This window comes from Argentina silus (genome assembly GCF_951799395.1).
Source record: "Argentina silus genome assembly, chromosome: X".
In the NCBI taxonomy this organism is placed as follows: Eukaryota; Metazoa; Chordata; class Actinopteri; order Argentiniformes; family Argentinidae; genus Argentina; species Argentina silus.
The window spans coordinates 43,284,274-43,310,778 of record NC_139653.1 but is presented as its reverse complement, the minus strand read 5'-3'; the positions used below and the strand labels follow the sequence as shown (position 1 = coordinate 43,310,778).

The following is a 26,505-nucleotide window of genomic DNA, read 5'->3' as shown; positions in this document are numbered from 1 at the left end:
AGAGATGGGTCTTCAGTCTACGGCGGAAGATGGATAGTGACTCTGCAGTCTTGACAGCAGTGGGAAGCTCGTTCCACCACCGGGGCGCCAAGGCAGCGAAAAACCATGACTGAATAGCCTTGTTCAGGTGCCAGGCCGCGTAAGGGTGCATGAAGAGGACAGCGACCCTCTCCACGTCCCCATGTCACCCCTGAGCGATCGGCCAGGTAGGATGCAAACCAGAAGAGTGCAGAGCCAGTGATGCCCAGCTCTGAGAGAGTGGAGAGAAGGATCTGGTGGTTTACTGTGTCGAATGCAGCGGACAGATACAGAAGAACAGAGAAGAGGGAGGAAGCTCGAGCAGAGTGGAGAGTCTCCGTGACAGCGAGGAGAACAGTCTCAGTAGAGTGCCCAGCCTTAAAACTGGATTGGTGAGGGTCAAGGAGGTTGTTCTGAAGGAGATAGTGAGAAAGTTGGTTAGAGACAGCATGTTCAAGGGTTTTAGATAAGAAGGAGAGAATGATTATTGTTGAGTGTTGTTGAGGAGTGAGGACAATATGGAGAAGAGATTCCTTGGGTCAGAGACAGAGGATTGAATTTTGGAATGGTAGTAAGAAGTTTTAGCAGCTGATGCAGAGGAGGTGTAGTTGAGGAGAGAGAGATAAGGTTTTAGGTCATCAGGGAGGCCGGATTTACTCCATTTCCTCTCAGCTGCCCGGAGCCCTAATCTACAAGCTTGAAGGGTTTCAGACAGCTAAGGAGCGCGTATAGAGGATCATGCTGGCCTTGTGGTCAGTGGATAGAAAGAGTCAAGGAAAGAGTGGACAGGAGGGTGGAGGAGGCTGCATTAGTAGATAGAAGGGAGAAGGATTCAACAGAGGGTAGGGAGGATAAGACAGAGGAAGACAGAGAGGTGAAGGGGTGAGTTCACAGGTTGAGACGAGTGGATACAGAATGGGTAGAGTCTGACTGGGAGGGGGTGGATTTGAGGGGAAGGGAGAAGGATACAAAATTATGGTCAGAAACTGGAAGGGGGTAACAGTAAGGTTGGAGCTGAAGAATATAAATATGAAATAAAACGAATAGATGACGGGTCAAACATAAGACTTACATTTATTCCCAGTAATTACTTCTAACAGTTATGGACATGATGAAGTGAACTCAACACAAGTGTTCACATGACCAACTAACACAAGTTAACATTACGTTATATCTGACTCCAAAATATATTGTATGATTAATAATGATTGATAATGATTTTCTCATCCCTGTGTGACAGACACCCCATCATATCAGATCCTATATTCCATTAAGAATACCTAATATGCTATGACGATGCTTTTAAGTTAGAAGAAATTGTGAGGAGTTTACACATGGTCCGATACCTGATGTGATGACTCGAGTCTACGTGTTGCTAACTATGCATGTCAACATTAGACATTAATGGTGAACTCTGTGAGTACCTGGTCACGATTATGCCGTGCTGTTTTAACAGAACCTTTATCTAGCCCACAACATCAATTAATGCACACAGGAAGAATGAGAATAGAGTATTAACAAAATAACCAATTTAACAGTTTCAAAGCAACATATGACTGAAGTTTTAACCATACGTTAACATGTGTCAAGGACAACATAGGAGACCGGTGGCCATTGGCCTAACTCGGGAACTCAAAGAATATCTTGCTGTCCCTCTCTTTAAATGTCATTCTCAACAAAGGACAAGGTGTGAGACACATTACAATCGCAAAGGAATTGATAAATGGTGAGGGTGTGACATCTTCAGGATGTCCGCCAGGCTCATTCAACTGTAAATAGTTATACACATTGAAATCAAGGCTGGCGCCACCAAAATCCGTCTACAGAGGTATGAGAGGATCTGATGAAGACAAGGTCGAGCTGATTGCCTGCCTTATGAGTCAGAGGAGAGTGGGAAAGGGTAAGGTCGAACGAGGAGAGAAGGTTAAGAAGGCCAGACGAGTGAAACTTCTCCGACTGAATGTTGAAGTCACCCTGAACTGGTATCCTATCGAAGTTAAGAATTCTAGTACTTTGACAACCCTACTCATTAGTGTCATCAGAGTCTGTGATGAAAGCCTGTGTGTGACATCACTTCCTCTGTCAGTTCAGCATCCTTGTCCCTAGCTCAACCCCAACGCATCAACAACAATAAATCTCAAGAACACAAGAATCTGTTAAAATTTAAAATATCTTAACATGTACACCAGAAATAATACCAAATATACCATAAAAGACTGAAATTATCATGTGAAATAAATAAATAAATAAATAAATAAATAATACAATTTAAAAAACATAGTACCTTCTAGATAAAATGTATGTGTAAAAACTGTCAAAACAAATACAAGAAACTAAATACTGAGGTCCTCGATGAAGGGGGGGCGGTGGTTGGGCTAATAAAACAAAAAAATTACTAATACAGTCCTTACCACACACTATTATTACTAATACAGTCCTTACCACACACTATTATTACTAATACAGTCCTTACCACACACTATTATTACTAATACAGTCCTTACCACACACTATTATTACTAATACAGTCCTTACCACACACTATTATTACTAATACAGTCCTTACCACACACTATTATTACTAATACAGTCCTTACCACACACTATTATTACTAATACAGTCCTTACCACACACTATTATTACTAATACAGTCCTTACCACACACTATTATTACTAATACAGTCCTTACCACACACTATTATTACTAATACAGTCCTTACCACACACTATTATTACTAATACAGTCCTTACCACACACTATTATTACTAATACAGTCCTTACCACACACTATTATTACTAATACAGTCCTTACCACACACTATTATTACTAATACAGTCCTTACCACACACTATTATTACTAATACAGTCCTTACCACACACTATTATTACTAATACAGTCCTTACCACACACTATTATTACTAATACAGTCCTTACCACACACTATTATTACTAATACAGTCCTTACCACACACTATTATTACTAATACAGTCCTTACCACACACTATTATTACTAATACAGTCCTTACCACACACTATTATTACTAATACAGTCCTTACCACACACTATTATTACTAATACAGTCCTTACCACACACTATTATTACTAATACAGTCCTTACCACACACTATTATTACTAATACAGTCCTTACCACACACTTTTATTACTAATACAGTCCTTACCACACACTATTATTACTAATACAGTCCTTACCACACACTATTATTACTAATACAGTCCTTACCACACACTATTATTACTAATACAGTCCTTACCACACACTATTATTACTAATACAGTCCTTACCACACACTATTATTACTAATACAGTCCTTACCACACACTATTATTACTAATACAGTCCTTACCACACACTTTCCCACCTTGACCTCGCCACCCTGCCCCGCCCCAACCACATCTCTCCTTCTCATTAATCCTTCTATCATGACAGCTCTATGGTCTGCTGTCTGCTGCAATGCCCCAGCTGTCCCCAGTGATCAGGTTGCCACTCTGCATATGCATGGGAACTGGGACAATCGATCGGCATCAAACGTGACAGTGCCAGCATAGCCCCAGGGAGGTTGCCAGTGTCAGGGGGGGGGAGGAGCTAGAGCGAGGGGAGATTGAGTCTTCCTGCATGGGCAGTGCTCCACTGACAAGGTCACACACACAGCCCGTCCTACAGGGGAACAGAAGAAAGATGGGGAGGAGATAGGGAAGGAAGGCTATAGAAGGAGAAGAAAGGGGTGAGAGTATGAATGGAAAAGGGTGAGATAGGACTGAGGTAAAGTGGATGGTTGAGAGAGAAAGAAAAGGGGAAAGGCTGTGTGTGTCAGGGGGGCGGGGGGGGTGAACACTGTGTGGGGAGATGAAGGCATTTCGGTCTTTCAGGGGAGGCTGGTGGAGGTAGAAATCAGAGGATGGGCTCATTCATTGTAATGCATGGAATGGAATCAAACACACATACTCTACCATTATACCTTACCTTATTCCATACCATGCATTACAATGAGCACATCCTCCAATTTCCACCAGCCTCCAATTTCTACCAGCCTCCACTGCTGTCTTTGTATCAGTTGCCCTACTGTGCAGTCTTGACATTGTGAGTAGGTGTTGTTTTCCCGCTCTGTGCCCCACTCCCATCTTACTCAGTCCATGGTTCAGTGATTCCTTTAGTTCTTAGTATCAAACCCTCAGAGATATGAGGAAGGAATAGAAGAGAGAAAATAACAGACGATGAGGATCTCACTCTTGTCTATTGCACTGCAGGGGAACAGGTGCTTGGCAGGAGAATGGAGGCCCATCTCTACTGTAACCATCGGCGCAAATCACGCAGAATGTTTTCTTCAAGCCCAAACATATGGTGGTTGCACAAAGAATTAAATTAATTTGAACATACAGTTATACTGTATATGGATTCATATTACGTATTACTGTTTAACCGTCAACAATATTCACAATATTGCTGCAGTCAGATGGAATATTTGCACCTGTGTCATTATTACTTTGACTTTGATATGGTAATTTTTCCCAAGCACTGCTGACCACCTCCCGCACTTTGCATTGCATTTACAGGTTAGATGTTCTGTGGTTGTTGTTTTTTTTATTCATTTTTTTTTCATTATTATTATTGTCTTATTACTACAGTACTTAACGTATTTTTATTTCTCTTCATGTTTTTGTTTGTTGTGCTAGTTTTTTCTATGTTTGTGCTCTTGTTTCTGTGTGGTGGTATATCATTTTGAAGTTATAAAATTACAATAAAACATTTTTTTTTATAGGAGATGGGCAGGTGGATTTTGACGAGTTCATGACGATCCTGGGACCCAAGCTCCTGTCATCTGAGACGAGAGAAGGCTTCCTGGGAAACACGATAGACAGCATATTCTGGCAGGTAAGGAGTTTCTGTAAAGCAACGTTGCATGCCCAAGTTTTCAGGTTATGCTGTGAAGAAATGGTGGTAAAGGCAAACAGCATGAGGTTTTTCCAATTATGAGCCAGAACTGAAAGTATGGTATTAATAAGGCCCCTGATGTCCAGATGTCATTTGGTGACAGTTTAATTGTGCGAAATGATTAATGCACCATTGGCTAGATGTGCTTACAGTGTCATAATGGATAGATGGGAGAGGGTTAGAGCAGTGGTCATGAGAATAGTCGTGAAAGTGAGGAAGAAAAATGAGGAGGAATTGTGAGAGTGAAAGTGGGGTGACTTAGTGTGAGTGAGAGAAAGAGTGAGAAAGTGTGAACCAGAGAAAGATGGCGAGAGAGAGAAAGAGGGAGTTGGGAAAACGACACTGAGTGAGAGAGAGAAAGGGAGAGGGACATTTGGCACTGACAGGGAGAGGGACATTTGGCACTGGCACCTGGCAGGGCCCTCTCTCTGATGCTCTCGTCGCTGTGACCTGGGTAGTCTCTGGGGGGCAGCAGCTTTTGGTTTACACTGTGAGGACAAGCTCTTTGGTGGTACGGGTGCAGACATTTGGCTGAGACAAGCCCATTTGACATTGGCTCACAGAGGAGAGCGGAGAGAGACCCGGGTGGTTGTCCAGGAATGTTTCTCTTTCCGAGAAAAGGGAAATATAATGGATCAGGAGTTTCTCAGATGATCTGTACTTTAAGTCCCAGGAGGAGTTGCTTTGCACATTCATATCTAGATGTATCATCATTTGATAAATGAATATCCAGAGGTGCTACGTGAAATGACGCTAATCTAATCTTATTTGTGATATATATCTCTGCCTGATATTCACCAGAAAAGAAAATGTTATTTCATCATAATTATCCCTCCTCTCCTGACTCACCATGGGTGAATTGTCACCTACCGTTAATCATTTTCATGTTTGGTTTCCTGAGTTCATGGACAGCAATTGTGTGACATCTGCGCAATGGTTTTCCCACCCATTTCCTGTTGAATAATCTCTATTGACTAGGTGGTACTCTATGGGTGAGTACAACTGCTTTTTGGCCCTGCTTTTTAGACTCCAGTGGGCAAATATTACAGGGGGCAAGCCAAGTTCCTTTCCTCTTCCGTGAAGGTTGTATTGTCTGATATGAGATGATCTGGTATTTCTTGAAATTAATTTTCTCTGTGGGTGTTCTACAAGCATTTCTTGATATTCATTTTCTCTGTGGGTGTTCTAAAGTCAAGGTTGGAGGTTGTATGAGTCAGAAACCTTTTGTGTGTCGTACATTCTCTCTGAATTATGATTCAAGGCGATTCATTCACCTAAACAGTCAGTTCTTTGAATGAGTCAGACTGAATATTTTTTTCTTAATCCGACATATAGTACTGAAGACGCAAGTGTCTCTCCAATACTAACTTCAAGATTGGATGTTTTGCTTTGCTCTCCTTCAGAGTTACTTACTGTAAATGGCTAATTTAACATGTAACCTTCATATTTACTTAAAGCTGCCTTATGCAGTTGCAGAATAGGCTGGCCCACCACTTTGTTTACAGTGTGAAAAACCTGGTTTTATGGCTTGTAAATGTAACCGAGACACATTTGCTAAGCGACTGCCCCTAAACAATTAGTTCAGAGGTAAAATCATAGTACAGTAAGGTACGGTTTGAGGTTTGAGGTCACAGAAGCACATCAACTATCTGCAGAGCTTGTTGTTTATACACCTTATCGTGGAGCAGCAAACACCTGCCTTTGGACTGCAGAGCTGGGAGATCAGGTAACCTTATACAATGCTATATCCCAATATCACCATAAACTTAACTTTTAAGGGTTGTGGTGTTGATAAACTTTCTTTGTGGTTACTTTTACTATGCGCAATGCCATGTTTTCCATGTTGTTTACCCAGAATGGTGGGCCAGCCGATTCCCACTTGCGGAGGGCAGCTTTAAGCAATTTACGTAAAGCAGAATTTTACCCTGTAATCCAGTGGATTTGTTGTTTTCATTCGTCAATGGGAGACACATTCACAAAAAAATAACGTTTCAAAACGATCTCTGAGTCAAGATACTGTATCTCACTTTGAATGCTCTGAGCAGTCCTGATGTTCCAAATTGTCCATTTGAGTCAATTCCTACAACTCCCAACATTCCCCTCTCCTTTCCATGCATGTCCTTCTATTGAACTGGGAAAGAGGTAGCCCATGCTGCTCCCTGGGAATCACTGGTATAGTAGAGCGGGTTCAGAGTGAAAACTCTTCTCTGACGTGTTTTAACGCAGTATGAGAGTTTATTAGGGAGTAAACACAGACCTTGCATTTCAATAGCTATGATTGCAGCTGCACACAAAATGATGATAGTTCAAGACATGTCACTATGCATCGTGGATTGACCAGAAACACCCATGAAAATGGATTTCAGGTCAACTTCCCCTTTAAAGAGCCTCACAGGGAGGTGTAAAAACATTTGGACCAGCTGGATTTTTCCTTTCTACAAGCCCCCTCAGCAGATATTTTAGATAAATCATCTAGGGTCTAAAGTTGGATAGAGTGCAAAACCAGCTTGGCCTGAGGTCTCATCCTCAGCAATCAAGAACCAACTTATATTTTCCCAAGACTAAATTAGGCCTATACTAACGCATTCATAGTTAATGTAAAAATAGGGTTCCAGGCTCATAAAACTGCACAGGGTGAAACTGTCCCAGTTTCTGACCCTTTTCCGTAATGAAAAGAACCAGACAAATGCAAGGAACAAAGTGCTTGTGGGCCTTTGAACAAGACTGAATGGTTTCCACACTGTTATGACTGATAAACAACATGCGCATAGCCAGGGTGAAATCAGAATCAATTTGAATAGTCAACCTGTTCCATAAAACATGAATCACGACAGTTGGGCACACAACAACAATGCGACACTGAAAGCATTAGCTGGGGGGAGAGTTAACCTCATGAAACTTGTGCTGTCAGTGTGTCTGCTGGTGTTTCATAAATCTCCCTTTACCCTGCCTGACTTTGCTGTCAAGTATTTATTCTCTCTGGCATGCTGTGTCAGGGCTTGTCTCCATCAGGACTGTGTCACCCAGTGCACTTACTCAGCACGCTGAAGCCACCGGCAGGCCTTCGCTTGTCGCTAATTTATTAAAGACACTTCAGAGGAACTTCAGGGGCCCCTGAAGTGTTTACTCCTTTGGTTCCTGGGGAGCGTTTGACTTGTCTGTTTTTCTTTCTTTAGTTACTTTTCGTCTCTTAGCACCTGATAATGTTGGCCAGCCAGTGTCACCCCCTCTCTGTAGTCACCCCCTCTCTGTAGTCACCCCCTCTCTGTAGTCACCCCCTCTCTGTAGTCATCCCCTCTCTGTAGTCATCCCCTCTCTGTAGTCATCCCTCTCTGTAGTCATCCCTCTCTGTAGTCATCCCTCTCTGTAGTCATCCCTTACTGTCGCCAGAGCGGTTTGGGAAGAAATTATGAACTTTCTATCACATAGTCTCTCACCTACCTACTCACTAATCTCTGCTCTTGTGGAAGAAAGAAGTTGTTAATTGAGCTAATTATCCCATTTCAAATGGAATCTGCATGAGCATGTCATTAGACAACGGGCATTTCAGTTTCATTTTTGTTGTTAATCACCTCTTGAATTTGCAGGGTTCCTCTAATGATACGCAATTATGATTACACTCCATCAGTTTCATGTGGATATTTGTTGTTGCTTAACTATATTCAAGTCCCTGCCTTTAAATTGCTGTGGGAGTGCAAAGCAGGCAGTCTCCTCTCTCAGATACAGTCACTTCCTTTACACCAGTGATGCTCAATCCTGTCCTGGAGAGCCGCAGTGTGTCCTGGTTTTCATACCAGCTTCGTGCTGTAACATCTGATTGAACTGATAAACAGATCTTTAAAACCTTGATTAGCTGAACCAGTACTGGTGGAGGGAGATATCGGAGGCTGATTTTAATGCCTCCCCTGTTGATACCATTCCTCATTCCATTCCATGCACTACATTGAGCCCGTCCTCCGATTTCTACCTCCACCAGCCTCCCCTGGTCAGTATGGAGCTGGGACAAAAACTGTATAGTACTGTAGCTGTCCAGGACCAGGAGGATCAATGCTTTCCAATGTTATGGTATTTCATTGCTCATTAGTTTTTCAAGCTACAACAAACAAAACAAATAAAATGTTTCATACAGTACTTAAGTTTCCGCCTATATCTGTGTAGTAACTGTGTAATAACTCTTGTAATAGTTAATAATAACATATTGTTAACTAACAAGATTTCCTCCAAGTCCTCCCGACAGGATTAGCTGTGACTCCAGCGCCAGCTAATCTTATTCATATTCCATTCATTTCTCCACGACTACAAACAAACTTGACTGTGAAGGCACGTGTCTGTGTTTTTAATCACAGCTCCATGTCCCTTTCATTAATTAGCCCCCCCTGAGCTGGGGAAACACACTGCCTGGGAAGGGAGAGCGTGATTTGATGGCAGGGACCTCGGCTAGGGGATAAGGGTGGATCAACAGCAGTTCTGAATGAGATATGAAGAGATTAAGAGAATGTGAGAGGCTTCCAAGTCACAGTGTGTACTTTATAGACCAGATACAGTGTGTACTTTATAGACCAGATACAGTGTGTACTTCATAGACCAGATACAGTGTGTACTTCATAGACCAGATACTGTACACCAGGGGAGGCTGGTGGAGGAATAAACCAGAGGACGGGCTCATTGTAATGCATGGAATGGAATGGAATGAGGAATGGCATCAAACATATACCACTGTGTTTCATACCATTCCTCATTCCACTCCATGTATTACCTCAGAAATCCTTCGACTTCTACCTCCGCCAGCCTCTCCTGCTGCACATGCTGTGCGTGTGCATGTGCATGTGCCTGTGCCAATACTCGTCTTGCGTGATACTGTAAAACCACTGTGCCTCAAATCTTTCCTTAATCCATATTTCATACCCATAGATTATTTATCAGGTCTTTTTAATGATAACAAAATTCAGTAATTTCTCTGAGGCTCTTAAATAAGGCTCATTACCATCTCACTCATTTATTTAAAACCAACACGCATCCCAAGCCTGTAGAAGAGCTGCTTTTTTTGCTCAGTCTTTGTTTGCGTACTGTACACTCAGGCCCCTATTCTCATTCTCTATAAGGAACAGTGCACATTGCTGCTCATCATTTATGCATTACATTTTGCTGGAATAGTATACATCCTGAAATATATATATTTTCTAAACATAGTAACCTCAGGCATTTTATATGTTACACTCAATTGGATTTGAGAGAGAGAGAGAGAGAGAGGGAGAGAGGGGCAGAGAGAGAGAGAGAGAGAGAGAGGGGCAGAGAGAGAGAGAGAGAGAGAGAGAGGTGCAGAGAGAGAGAGAGAGAGAGAGAGAGAGGGCATATCATATACCACATGTAGGGACTCTTCCTGTAGCTCTTCTATGCATCCCTGTCATAGCTCAAGAAAGAAAGAGAGAGGAGGATGAATGTGAGAGAACTGTTTACAATGATGAGGGCATGAGAAACCTTAGTAGCTGAGAGGAATACACAAGTTTGGATTCATTTCATTCCCATCCAAAAAATTGAAAGGTCGCTCTTTCTCTTTCACATTTTTTTTTTCTTGTCATTTTTCTGAAAAGGCATCAAGCCTTGTGCAAAGAAAATGCAGTGAGCTTTGAATACAGAAAAAGCCAGAGCTCATGATTGACTAAATGTCATAAAGTCTCCTTATTGCTATTGATTGCTAATAATATTACCCCACAGTTCAGGTTGTTCATCTTTGCTTGTTTCTTTTTTGTAAACTCCCTGATCACCGGTCCTAGACTCAGACCGGCTCGACCTAGGTCAAGTGAATAACAGAATACTGTCAGAACTATCAGCCAATCTACCCAATCTGTCCAACATTATAAATTCTCAGTCTAGACCATTTTGTTTCAAGAGCACTTGGTCAGTCACCTGCAGAATTTTGAGCAGGATGTCTGCCCCTGTGTCATCTCCTGTGCATACAGATTGTATTACTTGGGGGGGGGGGGGTATAGTTTGTATTTTTCTCTTTCTTCCCCGAGCAAATTAAGTGAAGACTAATGTGGTTTTTGGCAAAAGAAAATAACTTTCCCCGTAGGTAATTGACAGCCATGCGAAATGACTGATTAGAGCCTGCCTGAAAAAGACTTTGACAGAGAACAGGATGATTGAGCTTTATTATAGTCTAGCCGCTACGCTGACATTCTGCATTCCCGCACACCCACACCCAAACAGGGCTCATTATTGCAATTTTAAGTATTCAGAACTGTTAGTGAATGTTCCCTTTTATGATATTCATCTCTAAATAACATGCATTTATGATCTTTTCCTTCTGTTATCAAACTTCAGCTGTTTCGTCGTTTGCTTTTTGTCACAGATCATGATCACACAGCTGTTCTGATGGTTGCTTGCTGTTAAGGTTATTCATACAATGATTTTATCCATTTTACGGTCACACTTCATCAACTGGTTCTTTTCACTTGTGCTCATGTAACCAAGTTCAGATGATAAACTCACTCCTCAGTTTCAAATACCCCCACCCGCGCCAGGGAATTGCTAGCTTTTCGGCATAGCTGGTTTCCATGGGGTATTTAGGAGACGGTCACGTGTGTGGGCAATGCAGAGGACACAGGTTTCGAGACTTGTGTGAGCTCAGAGTTCAGTTCAATTACAGACTTTTACATCAACTGTCGCCAGGCACGTGCACAGGTTGGAGCGAAAGGAGCAGCGGCACCTGCGCCTTTGCCCCGCTACTCTCAAAGTGCCCTCCTGGATGGTTCTTATTGCATTGCCCACCCCCCCCCCCCCCCACCCCGTCGCTCCTCTGTCCATTTTGCTCTTTTCTGGGAAACAGCACATGCCCTTCCATGAGTCTAACTTTTGTAAATGAATGTAAAGATGTTCTGTACATTACTGATCCCAGCCTCATTACATACTGTAGGCTCCTCTGGATGTGTTCTGCATTAGTCGAAGGCTTTGAAGCTGCATAAATGTGATTCTCATCATAAATCACATCTGTTAATCTTTCATTTTCCTTTTCCTTTGTGCGGAGCCCTCTCCTTTTGTTCTTAATGATTTTGAGGCAAAGCAAATATGATGAATAATACATGCAGTACATACATTTTTCTGAAGAGAAAACGAGGGAATAACCTTGTTGGTGTTTTTTATCCGTGGGCCCTTCCACTTCGTAGACATTTTAACTGGTAAAGTAAATTATGCCGTCTAATTGCCTCTCTGATTTAATTGGCTTCAGGGGCATACTGTATGGAACATAGTTTAGAGGCTTCTCTCACAGCAACAGACAGGAAATGGGAAGGCAGTAATTACACTGCATTTCTGACACCTCTCATGCCCTTGTGATGTGAGTAATTCTCCCCCACGATGAGATGAGGGAGGGGACTGGATCTGTCTGTCTGTTCATATGTTCTTATGTCACACGGGATATCTCAGACACCACTGGGACAATTTTGAACTCGAATGAATGATGCGTCTTGCCGTACAGATCTGGCATATATAAAATGACACGGATTGGCCCAAGGGGGGTGCTATAGCAACAACTAAAATTCCAAACTTTGAACAAGTATATCTAACTGTCCCGTTTGAGCTCAGGACATTTGCAGCCCCTCATGAGCAACAAGTTCAACATGTTTACTGTAGACTTCATTAGTGACAGTTGAGCTAGGATTTGGAAATGGAATTTGGCTCTCGTGCCTTTATTGCTATGTAGGAAGGCAGGATTATGTCTCATCTTCTACAATCTTCCTGTTTTTCCTGGTTGGTTCAAATTACAGTTGACTATACATGGGAAAGATAAAGTATAGAGTGTCATGAAGCAGCTCCAGGCGACTGAGACAGACACACTTATAAAACATGCAAGAGGAGCATTTATTGCTGTGCATCAATAAACAACGACAATGGGCTCATATCAAAAAAGAATGGATCATACTGGTTTTACATAAGCACAGGCACAGGCTTCTAGACTTACAGTTCGTCAGCCATATGAGATTCTTAAATCAGAAAGTAATATAGCCAGGTCAGAGGAGAGATATATAAAGATAAGGCAAGGACGGGCTCATTGTAATGTATGGAACGACTGGAATGAGGAATGGTATTCAACATGTGTGTTTGATACCATTCCTCATTCCATTCCGTGCATTACAAGGAGCCCATCCGCAGAATTCTACCTCCACCAGCCTCCACTGGTGTGTATACAGTACACCAGTAGTTGGGGGTGCTGGGAAAAGAGAGTGGGCAGGCAGGGCTGCACCAGATGTCCCCCATAGTCTCTCCCCCCCCCCACCCTCTCTCTCTCTCTCTCTCATTCTCTCTCTCCCATCTCCTGCCTTGTTGGGTCAGGCTGACACACTGCGACAGTTAATGACACCCGACTTTAGTACGTGCCTGATGGCTTCAAGGCAGGCACGGGGGATGTAAACGCACTGTGGGGGCGTTCGCCTGGCAAAGCAGAGAAAAATCATTGTAATATTCCCTGTGTCAAACATGAACCTGAATACTAATAATGATGGGGGGGGGGGGGGGGGGTACACAGTCGTCACAAGCAGCTAATCAACCCCTCCTCTATCTCCATATCTGTAATCACCCTCCTTCAAACAGTTTAATCCACTTGGAGCTATGTTTGTCTCATATGTTCATTCCTGGATTCCAGTGTAAAGGTTGGGCGCTGTATTATACAGCCCTATTGCTATTAAAATGACTTCCATTTGTCTTAATCACTCCACACGCAACTATCAGTACCATCATCAGCTTAGAAAAAGAGAGGCATTATGAACCTGCTGTCATTTTCCCACGCAGTGTAAGAGCAGATAAAACAGTTAACTTTTGTCTCCACTCGCTTCATCCTCAAAAAGCATTGGAGGAGCATATGTAATGGGAGGAACCTAGATCTGCTCCTCCTATGCGTTTTCAGTAAGACACAAATGGAGGACGGAGGAGAAGATGGAGGAGTCATGTTCCTAACAATTGAGAAAAGGCTCATCTCAGGAGGTAGTCTGAGTTTGGTTCACTTTCCGTTCACTTCAGGGTTCACTTTAGGGTTCACTTCAGGGTTCACTTTCGGTTCAACTTCGGTTCACTTTTTTGGGTGCAATGTGAGTGCAAAGCACTCCCAGTCCACTTGTCATTGGAACCGCTCTGTCCTATACTATCATGACTCTCTTAGCCCTTGTGCTTGCCGTACATGTCACATGCTCAATGAATGTGCAACTACCCAAGGTGCAAAGCTGTCAATTGGCCTGAGGTCCAATGAAAGATGACCCTGTGGAAGCAAAGTGGAGTGAGACCTCATCACTACTGAGACCTCATCACTAGTGAGACCTCATCACTAGTGAGACCTCATCACTACTGAGACCTCATCACTACTGAGACCTCATCACTACTGAGACCTCATCACTACTGAGACCTCATCACTAGTGAGACCTCATCACTACTGAGACCTCATCACTATGGAGACCTCATCACTACTGAGACCTCATCACTACTGAGACCTCATCACTACTGAGACCTCATCACTAGTGAGACCTCATCACTACTGAGACCTCATCACTATGGAGACCTCATCACTACTGAGACCTCATCACTACTGAGACCTCATCACTACTGAGACCTCATCACTAGTGAGACCTCATCACTACTGAGACCTCATCACTAGTGAGACCTCATCACTACTGAGACCTCATCACTAGTGAGACCTCATCACTAGTGAGACCTCATCACTAGTGAGACCTCATCACTACTGAGACCTCATCACTAGTGAGACCTCATCACTACTGAGACCTCATCACTAGTGAGACCTCATCACTAGTGAGACCTCATCACTACTGAGACCTCATCACTAGTGAGACCTCATCACTAGTGAGACCTCATCACTACTGAGACCTCATCACTAGTGAGACCTCATCACTAGTGAGACCTCATCACTACTGAGACCTCATCACTAGTGAGACCTCATCACTACTGAGACCTCATCACTAGTGAGACCTCATCACTAGTGAGACCTCATCACTACTGAGACCTCATCACTAGTGAGACCTCATCACTAGTGAGACCTCATCACTAGTGACATGGACCAGCAAGAAAATTAAGTCCTCACTCAAACAGAAGGGCAGTGTGAATACAAACATAATTAAATACATAAATAGATTTCACCTCTTGGTTCACTTAAAGAGGACTGAGTTCATTTTAAAAAGGCCGTGAAAGGATGTGAAAATACCCACTATCATTTAGAGATGTGACATTGTTAGATTTTGAAAAGTCATTCAGCTTTTTGTTTTACAAGAGGTTGATGTGTAGCTGGGAGAATGGGAGCCCGCCGCACCATGAGTGACAGCAGCATAATTGAACTAATGAGCCATTGAGAAAGACAGGAGAACTGTCTCAAAATGTGCCGTAAAAAGGTAACCTAGTTTTTTCACCTTTTGCCCATCTATGTTAGCCTAGCTAAAGCTTGAATCAAAGTCTGGTAGTACTTCGTGCCTGACTTCAGAGTCTAGGGGGGCGCTTGGATGTTGTCGGCACGGTGAGTCGATAATAAAGGGCTGTGCCCTCCACTTGTTTGTGTATCCCCTGTATCGTTTATCTTGTATCTTTTATTAACTGAACAAACAATGAGGTGTGTTTGCTTTAAGAATCGCCCCATTACTTTTAGCACCAGAGAAAGAAGCCAGGAACGAGATGCCTCGCCCAAATGCAAGTACAAAGTATGTGAGAACCAATCAAAGCGCTCCCCCAGGAGCCAGGCTGAATATGGACCAACAACATGGGAGTTAAGTAGAGGGAGGAAAGGTGGGTTCCTACACCTTTGTGAGCAGCACTTGCTGTGCCAAATTGGTCTAGCTTCAACTAGGCTATGTCGCATTGAAATAGACTTTTTGGCATAACGTTGATCTGTTGTTATAACTATTTAAAATTAACATGAGAGTAGTTTCTGTAAGACCAACTGTACTCACCAGTCCTCAATGACAATGTTGTTCTAGAGTGACAATGTTGTTCTAGAGTAGTGTTCCCTCTTCCACTGATCAGATCAGAGGTTCCACTGTTTGATTGAACTTCAGCTTTCTGTAGAGATAGCACTATCACATACTATAGGCACTCAGCTCTCTCTCTCTCTCTCTCTCTCTCTCCCTCTCCCTCTCTCCCTCCATCTATAGGCACTCAGCTTAAGGTATGATCAGTTAGCTCTTTTTACTTTGGGGTCTCTCCTGACAAGAAGAGGGAGAAGGAATCCTTAGTATGCTCTCTCTCTCTCTCTCTCTCTCTCTCTCTCTCTCTCTCTCTCTCTCTCTCTCTCTCTCCCCTATCTTCCTTACATATTCACTGGCGTTCCATGGCTATAATTGCATGTGAGTCTACCTTTCGCATTTTTCAAAATTCATTTAATTCCAGCATTTTCCATACAGACCTAAGTGCTGGGAAGTGTCATCGGATTAATGCATCTCCCTCCCCGTGCTATCACCTACCACACACACACACACACACACACACACACACACACACACACACACACACACACACACACACACACACACACACACACACACACACACACACACAGACACACACACACACACAGCATCTCCTGTGCTCTTGCATGCTTTGAATCTTAATGCCGTGTCTGTCAATCAAACTACACTCATACACACTTCTGTATGGAGGATTCAGGATTCTGGATTTATTGCTGGTGTATTTCATCAGTTATGCCTAGAACATGTCCCAGTTGTTAAGATGAATGCTGAAAATGCTAGACTGTGCAGAGTCACATGAAATGACATATTGCTCAGTCAGCATGTTTCTGGTGTGAACATACGCTTGAGCATTAAAGTTTCAGATAACAATATTTGCAGTTTTAGCACGGAAGTCCTGTATATATTTGTCCCTGTTCTTATGTAAGATAGGCAGTTCAGTTTAACTGAACTCAGAGTCCCATCAGTGCCAGTCACAGCAAGGCGAAGAAATCTGTATGAATTAACATTCATCTGTGGCAGAAAGTGCATACTGGGAGTCGTGGGTAACGCTGTTTTTAGACAACAATGCATGCATATTAAAACTGAGCACTTAAAGTGACGTTTCTGTTGAGATGATTTTAATTTCAGATATGGGAATAAGAAGGGATGTAGCCCTCCCTTCCTGCTGAGTAGAGTCTTGCCTCACATGTAGGACGTTGTTCTTTAGGCTTGGCGTAATAATAATATGACCCTGAGAGAGGAGAGGAAAGAAGGAAGAGGCCTGTGAGATTTGTCATATGCATTTCATTACTCTTCCATCTATTCTTGGAAGTTTATTGGACTTAGATAGATGCCAGAGACAGTATCAACTCTGTGTAGTTTTTACCGTAATGCAGTAGTAACTCTGGGACACTACACATTTTCTTTCACTCTCTCTTCTCGTTAATCCTTCTCCTCCCCTCCTCATACCTCCCTCTCCACTCTCTTCCCCTCTATTCCTTTCTCTCTCCTCCTTTTACTTATCTTCCTGTCGTTAAAGGCAATTAATAACAGAAGGTGGGCCATATAGTTCCACTGAAAAACTCATCTTTGCTGCTATTTCCAAGGTTCTTTGAGGTGAGAGAAGAGAGGAATCTGGTTTTGCATAGCTACAAGGAGGCTTCAGATTTGTTTTAGACTATCACTAAACAACACAATTGTGAACCTACTTGATCCTACAATTTGTCTGTTCCCAATCTCTCCAGGGGCTGAATTATTACCAAATTTGTGACTCATAGTTACTTCATCCTTATGTTCTAGTGCTCTAATAGTATAGTGTTCCTCTCATTGATTACTCGGTTAGGTGTGTGTTGTTGACATTCACATTGATTATCAGTCAAAGGAAATTAGGCAATTAAAAAGAGTCCAACAATGTCAGCTCTGTGGTCATCATCAGAGGACCTGCAGCCATATTATTATGGAGAGAAAACGTATAAATGACACTAGGGCTGCAACTAATGATTATTTTGTTCGATTAATCTGTAGATTATTTTATCGATTAATCAATAAGTCTAAACGGTTAATTTACAGACGCAAAAACATGCTTTTGAATGCAATGATATTGATATAAAACATTTTAAATGCATTAAAGTGTGGGTAGTTGTAATGCCATCATTCAGCGGTCACATACAATATTTCATATTGAAATTGTACCAATTGATAATATGACATAGCTCATCATGACACTATCATTTGCTTAATGCCTGTAAATGCTGAGGAGTGTGGACACCTACAGTACAGGTAAAGGGGAGTCCATGCAATTATCCATGTATTCCTACTTTTTATCAATTTGTTTGATTGTGCTTTATTGTCTTATAAGAATAGAACACCCATCAGTCGGCAGTTTTTGCATTTTTTGACATTTTTTCTTTGTAATTGTAAAGAATTGTATCTATGCCCAGCTAAATGCTGAAGGAATCAGATAGATCATCAGATGGAGGTGCTGCACTTTCGGATAGTGTTGAAAAGCTCAGATTACAGATTACTTGAGGATGCGTGGAGGATGAATTTTGATAAACTGCACTGCGCACAAATCGAAATAATCAACTAATCATTGCAGCCCTAAATGACACAAACTTTTACTGACATACTTAGAGACTGCTGCCGTTCCCTTGACGTGCTGCAAAAGAGATTTCATCTAATTGAGTCTAACCTGGATAAATAAAGGTTAAATAGATACATAGAAATAGACAGAGGGGGAGAAGCGAGAGAGAGAGAGAAGAGAGAGAGAGAGAGAGAGAGAGAGATCTGGACAGATAAAGCCAGAGCGGTGGCCTGGAACTGCTCAACCTGATAAACACATCTGTCATCTGTTTTTTTAAAGCGACAACGGCCCAACCTTGTCATCTAAAACAGCAGGGACAGAAACCATCTGTCCCCTTCATTTCCACACCTCTCCTCCGACTGTATCTGCTCACACGCTACATGCTTGGGTGCTACACGCTACATGCTTGGGTGCTACACGCTACATGCTTGGGTGCTACATGCTACATGCTTGGGTTCTACACGCTACATGCTTGGGTGCTACACGCTACATACTTGGGTGCCACACGCTACAATTGGATGCATGGGACTACCCGACTCTGACGTCACCCCATTGAAGGTGAGATTTCAAGGTTGGATTTAGGGTATGGTCATCCCAAGGATCCCACTTAGCACCTACCCTGTAGTTACAGTACGGCCTCATGTCCCCTCACCCCTACAAACATTGGTATTTAGTTGAGAGTTGGTGCCTAGTAGCCTTGTATGGATTTATTTTCAGGTATGGGCTTCTCATCGCTACATTGTGGCCTTGTTGGATGGGTCTCCTACTCTGATTCTGACACCCAGTATGGAACCTGACCAATGGCTTTGTCAGTGTCATCAACACCCACAGCTTTAATGATTGTCTCAGGCGTGGCCTCAATTCATTTTATATCCTGTCGTAGTTGTTAACGCACGTTAATGTTTTCTCTTTTTCCTCAATTAATCTCCTGCCCATCTGCTGGGTAAGCTGTGATAATGGAGACATACATTTCTCCTGAAGGCTTGGGCCTTTCAGTGGGGATGAATATGCTGTTTTAGAGGCTGAGATCGATACTGTTGCTGAGCTGCCATTTTAACAACAATGAGGAAGTCAACATTTCGACTTGTACATTAACCACATTTAGAGAAGCAAGATGTATATATACAGATTATACTGTATATATTTTGTATTATTATTACATAAATATTACCAAAACATTATATTTGGTAATGAAGACATTATTTGGTTGGAAACCTGTATTTATACTGTGAGGGGACATGCAGCGTTCGGCCTGTAAAGCCTTGTTACATTGGCGCCCAGCGTAGGACACAGAGGAAATGGAGACATTAAGCGCGGCCTTCGCAAGGATGGCCCTCATCCTGGAGCAGCAGGCCCACCTACAGCAGGAGCAGCAGTCCGTGGTGGGAGAGATGGCGATGGCGAGGGCTGAGGACTGTGCCCTCCTCCGGGAGCTCGTCTGGGCCATCAAAGCGGGACCGGCGCCCGGGTCGGCACAAGGTCCCCCCAAGGTCCACCTCCAGAAGATGAGGGACCTGGATGACCCGGAGGCGTTCCTGGCGGTGTTCGAGGGGACGGCGAGGATCTCGGGGTGGCCGGACGGCGAGTGGGCGTACCATCTGCTGCCCCTCCTGTCAGGCGAGGCGCAGCTCGCTGCCCACAGCCTGCCAGCGGCCACCCAGCGGGATTACCCCTCCCTAGCCCGGGCGATTCGAGACCGCCTGGGCCTCACCCCGGAGGAACACCGTTGCTGGTTCCGGGCCCTGACGATAGAGGAGGGGAGCCGGCCCTTTGCCTACGCTCAGCGGCTGCGGGACAGCGCGTGGCGGTGGCTGGACCCAGGGAACAGCGGCGGAGGAGGTCGGGGACCGGGTGGTGATGGAGCAGTTCCTCACGGGGCTCCCGGCCCAGACCGCCGTCTGGGTCCAGTACCACCGGCCCCAGGATCTCGCGGCCGCCGTTACCTTGGCGGAGGACCATCTTTCCCTCCCGCCGCGGGAGCCCCGGCGCCCGCCCCAAGGACGAGATGGCAGGGGCAGGCACGTCGAGAACCAGCCCTGGCCCCACAGGAAGCACCCCGAGCGGCAGGGGGGGTGTGTTGGCGCTGCGGGCGGCCGGGCCACGTCCAGGCGGATTGCCCAGTGATGGAGGTGGGGCAGGTTGTCCGCATCGGCAACATACCAGGCCCTCCTCCCGGACCAGGAGAGGCGTATTGTGTTCCGGTAAGGATACAAAACGATACGCACCAGGCGTTCTTGGATTCGGGCTGCATGCAGTCCATGATCCAGGAGCGCCTGGCATTGTTAAAGGCATCGAGGGTGTTGGTGAAGTGTGTGCATGGGGACATTCACGAATATCCTGTGGTCGCTATCGAAATTCATTTTGAGGGGAAAAAGCATAGTGTAAAGGCAGCAGTTAGCCCGCGCCTCACGCATCCCCTTGTTCTGGGTGTAGATTGGGAGGGGTTTCCTCAAGTGGTAAAGCAGGCTACCGGGGTGCGTGCACGACAGAGAGGGAGGTGTGAGGCGTGTAATGTGCTCTGTGCTGAGGCGGCGCCTCGCGACACTGCCGAGGAGCCAGAGCCGGCGGGGGGGTCTCAACCTGAGATTTCCCCCCGAACTACCCGCTGCCAGCTGACTTCCCCCTCGAGCAGTCTCATGACGAGACCCTACGATCGGCCTATGACCAAGTGATAGCGATTGATGGTACTTTGGTACGGCCAGACACAGTGCGTGCCCACCCCTTTGCGATCATCAGTGACAGGTTATACCGAGTGAGTCGTGACTCGCATAGTCAGGAGGAAGTAACCCAGTTGTTGGTTCCCCGTAGCCGCCGGAAAATGGTCTTCCAGGTGGCTCATTTCAACCCAATGGCGGGCCATTTAGGTTATGATAAGACACTGAACCGTATAATGGCTGGATTTTATTGGCCGGGAATTCGGGCAGAGGTGCGTAGGTGGTGCGCTTCCTGTCGCAAATGTCAATTGGTAAATCCCCCATCCATTCCCCGGGCTCCGTTGCGGCCCTTACCATTGGTTGAGAACCCATTCGACCGCATTGCCATGGATATTATCCGGCCATTTGATCGGTGTACACAGGGATATCGATTTGTGTTGGTCTTGATAGATTACGCAACCCGATACCCCGAGGCAATACCGCTGCGCAATATTTCTGCCAGGAGTGTAGTGCAGGCATTGTTTCAAGTGATCTCCCGGGTGGGAATCCCGAAAGAGATTCTCACCGACCAGGGCACCAATTTTATGTCACGCACCCTCAAGGAACTGTACGGGTTGTCGAACATCAAGGCGATTCGAACCAGTGTTTACCACCCGGCCACGGATGGCCTTTGTGAGCAGTTCAATCGGACCTTGAAATCAATGATCCGGAAGTTTGTGCACGAGGAATTGGCATAAATGGCTAGATCCCCTGCTGTTTGCTGTACGGGAAGTTCCCCAAGCTTCCACCAGGTTTTCCCCGTTTGAATTACTCTACGGGCATAAGCCCCGGGGTGTCCTAGACCTTCTTAAAGAAAATTGGGAGGAAGGGTCTAGCGACAGTAAAAATGAGATTCAGTACGTCCTGGACTTGCGCACAAAGCTCCACGCCCTAGGGGTTATCTCACGCGAGCATTTGCAGCAAGCCCAGGAGCGTCAAAAGCGCCTCTACGACAGGGGAACTAACCTGCGAGAATTTTCACCGGGAGACAAGGTGCTTGTACTGTTACCCAACTCCAGCACGAAATTACTTGCGAAGTGGCAAGGGCCGTTTGTGGTCACACGTCGCATGGGGGACGTGGATTATGAGGTAGTATGCTCGGACCGGGGGAATAGCTTGCAGGTGTATCACGTAAATCTCCTTAAAAAATGGAACGACATGGTCACTGTTGCTCTGGCTACAATAATTCCAGAGAGAGATGAGTTTGGACCGGAAGTCCCAAAATCAAAAATTAGCACTCCGGTCGGTATTGATAACCATCTCTCTGCTAGCCAGGCCACGGACGTTGCAGATTTGCAAGCTAGGTTCGCTGACGTGTTCTCTCCCCTGCCCAGTCGGACTACGCTTATCGACCACCATATAGAAACGCAGCCGGGTTTAACGGTGCGCACGCATCCCTATAGGTTGCCGGTACACAAACGAGACATTTTGTGCAAGGAATTGGAAGCCATGCTGGAGCTGGGTGTGGTCGAGGAGTCCCGCAGTGACTGGTCTAGCCCCATCGTGCTTGTCAACAAGCTGGATGGGTCTATACGGTTCTGTGTGGATTATAGAAGGGTTAATGCGGTCTCCAAATTCGATGCCTACCCGATGCCCCGGGTTGACGAGCTCTTGGACCGGCTTGGCACGGCCAAGTTTCTTACGACATTGGATTGCACGAAGGGATACTGGCAGATTCTCCTCTCGCCGGTATCCCGGGAGAAGACTGCATTCTCCACTCCGCTCGGGTTGTATCAGTTCACGGTGCTCCCTTTCGGGTTGTTCGCAGCCCCAGCCACTTTCCAGCGCCTCATGGACCGCACTCTGCGGCTGCACTCTGCCTATGCTGCGGCCTACCTGGATGACATTGTCATTTACAGTGACACCTGGGCGCAGCATGTACAGCGTGTGGCTGCTGTTCTGAGGTCCCTGAGGCATGCGGGGCTGACGGCCAACCCGAAAAAGTGTGTGATCGGGCGGAAGGAGATCCGGTATCTGGGGTACCACTTGGGTCGAGGGGAGGTGTGGCCGCAGGTTGAAAAGACTGTGGCCATCGCCGCCTCCCCGCGACCCAAGACTAAGAAGGAGGTGAGGGCGTTCCTGGGGCTGGCTGGCTATTACCGGCAGTTCGTGCCGGGGTTTTCAGAGCTGGCCAGTCCCTTGACGGACCTCACCCGGAAGGGTGCCCCGGATCCGGTCCAGTGGTCGGGCCAGTGCCAGGGGTCGTTCGAGGCCCTTAAGGGCGCTCTTTGTGGAGAAACGGTCCTGTATGCGCCTGATTTTAACCTCCCTTTCTCCCTACAGACGGACACGTCGGATAGAGGCCTGGGAGCAGTGCTGACTCAGCGGGTGGAGGGGGCTGACCGGCCAGTGCTGTACCGAGCCGCAAACTGTCGGAGAGGGAGGGCTGGTACAGCACGGTGGAGAAGGTGTGCCTCGCCATCAAATGGGCGGTCGGCTCCCTCTGCTACTACCTGCTGGGTCACGCTTTCACCCTCTATTCTGACCATGCTCCCCTCCAGTGGCTCCACCGCATGAAGGATGTGAACGCGAGGATCACCCGGAGGTATCTCGCGTTGCAGCCCTTCAACTTTTCGGTCGTGCACAGACCGGGGGTGCAGATGGTCGTGGCAGACTTCCTCTCCCGTGCAGGGGGGGGGGAGAAGGCTGTCGGCCGTCATGTCCCCGGCCTGTGTCGGGCGGTGGGGGTATGTGGGGGGACATGCAGCGTTCGGCCTGTAGAGGGTGCTACAGGACCGTGGCCAAGGTGCGGAAGCGAGGCTTTGTCGCACACCTGTTGCGAATGAAGCCTCGTAAGGAAATGGTTTAAGATGTGTGTGCCTCTGCTTTCAGGTAGAGGGCTGGAAAGCGGTGACTGAAAAGTCAACCAGGTCCTGACAGAGAATCATAAAATAAACGGGGTTTCCCTCACCAGCAATATCGAGTCCGCCTCTGTGTGTAAGAACCTTGTTACATATACCTGAGGTGTTACTTCAGGGTTATGGTGCAGTGCTCATCAGCCCACTTCTCCTACATTAACAGAGTACAAGCTGTCACGGCCTCTTCCTGTCATTAACACCAGCAGTTAAACATTCAGTATGGGCAGCACATCCAATTTCCATACCAAAATATTAATAGGAGAATTTAAACCCGAGCTGTGAAATCATGTTCTTTTTGTAGCAGGTGTTGTCATAACGGAAAATTAGCATCACTCAGGGTTCCCTTATTTCCAGTTCTGGTTGAGTTGCCGTGGTAATAATGAAACACTGATGCGGGCTCGCCCTTCTTAATGGGTTTCGGAGATGAGAGACTATCTGGTCTCGGAGGATTTGATGCTTTTCTAATAGCTACAAAATAAGACTTGCCTAGAGTCTCTTTTTATAATAACACAGTAGAGTAGTCAGTATTGTGTATTTACTGTATATTAAACCTCTGTTTACCATAGTTTACCTCCTGCTAATGCTTAGGTCTGCAGCAGCCAGATTCAGTGTTTGCTAATTTCTTCATGTATATTGTGTATTTACTGTATATTAAACCTCTGTTTACCATAGTTTACCTCCTGCTAATGCTTAGGTCGGCAGCAGCCAGATTCAGTGTTTGCTAATTTCTTCATGTACTGTTCTAGTTACAAAGCCCCCAGTGGTTTACCCAGCGTCCCGAGGCTGGTGTGACTGCATTGCGTGATAGTGTTTTCCTCAGGAGCTCAAAGAGTAGCTGTTTTGTATTGTTGTCAGTGTGTCCCATATACTGTATATATATATATATATATATATATATATATATATATATAAGATAGGGAGCGAAAGTAACAGAACAGACTGACAGTGCTGCCCCGTGAGAACTGGTGTACATCACAGTAATGCTGCCTCCTCGACAAGCACCATGACAGTAGCTGCATTCCAAAATGATTTGGAGACCTGAAGGCTCATCTCACTTGTCATCTTACTCATTTCATCAAGCAATGGTGTGAAGCGACATGGCATTGTTATCTGTTTGAATTGTGACTTTTTTTCAATTCTGAGTAAATGGCTATGAAATGTGTTGGCCGGGGTTTTATTGATGAAGAGGTTTAAAGGTGAAGTGTCAGTTGAGCTGTAGTAGAAGCGCTGTTGGCCTTATCTCCATGGCTTCTCCTTTAAGAGTCTCACTAGGGTTCTCACTACCTCTCATGTCCGTTTCTTTATCTCACATCTAGTCGTCAGTGATGTACAGATATGTATAGAAGGGGTTAAGACAGATTTAGCTAGAGCAGACTTGGGGGCTTACTCATCTCGATCATTTAATCTCATCCCATGCTGATCATATCTCTGTCTCTCAAAATCACATAATCTCAGGTGTTCAGTTTTGGATCAAATGATCACCTTTTATGTTAAATTGTGTTCCCCATTTAGATCCTTGCCTCTCGACAGCTTTATCGGACAAATCTATACCAAATCCGGTCATCATATGCTACCAACGAAGATCATGTTTATATGATCCAATAACATGTGGTTATGTATTGTTTTTCAGTAGACTCTATTAGATACTGTTCCTCCTTTATTTTAAAAACTACTGAAAAACAATCCTTAAATAGAGGAACAGAATTTAATTATTTATTTTATATTGTAACAAGCCTGTGGTTCTCACATGTAGTTTGTGAAGCATAAACAGTCCTGGACTGCAATATTTTAAGAAATCCCACAATTATATTAATGTTCAGCAAAAGGGCACCAAAGCACCAACAGGCACAAACCCGCGCCACACGAGTCTGACCCCAGAATCCCTTAACAGCCCCACTTTTCTAAAATAACTCATTTGCACAAACCAGTGTAATACACTGAAGACAGTTCAACCATGCACATAACACAACACATGTACATAGTGTCTTCTAGCTAGTGTAATTATAACATTATTACACTGGTAGAGGGGAAACGTAATGTAATGTAATAAAAAATAAAATTTAAAAAAAGTATTTTTTCCTTCTTTTAGCATTGTGACTGCCTATGGCCCCTGGTTTAAGCATTGATTACTTTATCTTATGATGACTGATGGATAGATGATTCACTTACTTGAACAAATGTATTTGTTGTAAGTCACTTTGGATAAAGGCGTCTGCTAAATGCCATAAATGTAAATGTAAATGTAATGTAAAGTGTTCCAGTGCCAACATTTTATGGAAGATGTGTAGATGAGAGTAGGTTTCGTTTGAGACGGTCAGAGAAAGGTATCTTGAGTATACCCTCTCCATCCTTGAAATAAAGAGAAGAGAGAGTTGTGCATTTGTGTGCTCATTGAATCTATTGAATATACTATGCATGAGGCAGAGGCCACAAGGGCAGTTAGGAGAGCATATGCAGAGC

General features: G+C 44.8%; 1 protein-coding gene across 1 annotated transcript in view; it reads left to right on the top strand.

Annotated features, from left to right (window-relative positions):
- Window positions 1–26,505, top strand: part of caln1 (calneuron 1) — a gene marked incomplete at its 3' end in the record, with an annotated part of 55,380 nt that overhangs the window by 19,003 nt on the left and 9,872 nt on the right. Inside the window, exon 3 of the mRNA XM_083696310.1 lies at window positions 4,804–4,916. Coding sequence (XP_083552436.1) covers window positions 4,804–4,916 — 113 coding nt within the window. The remainder of the gene's footprint in view (window positions 1–4,803; window positions 4,917–26,505) is intronic.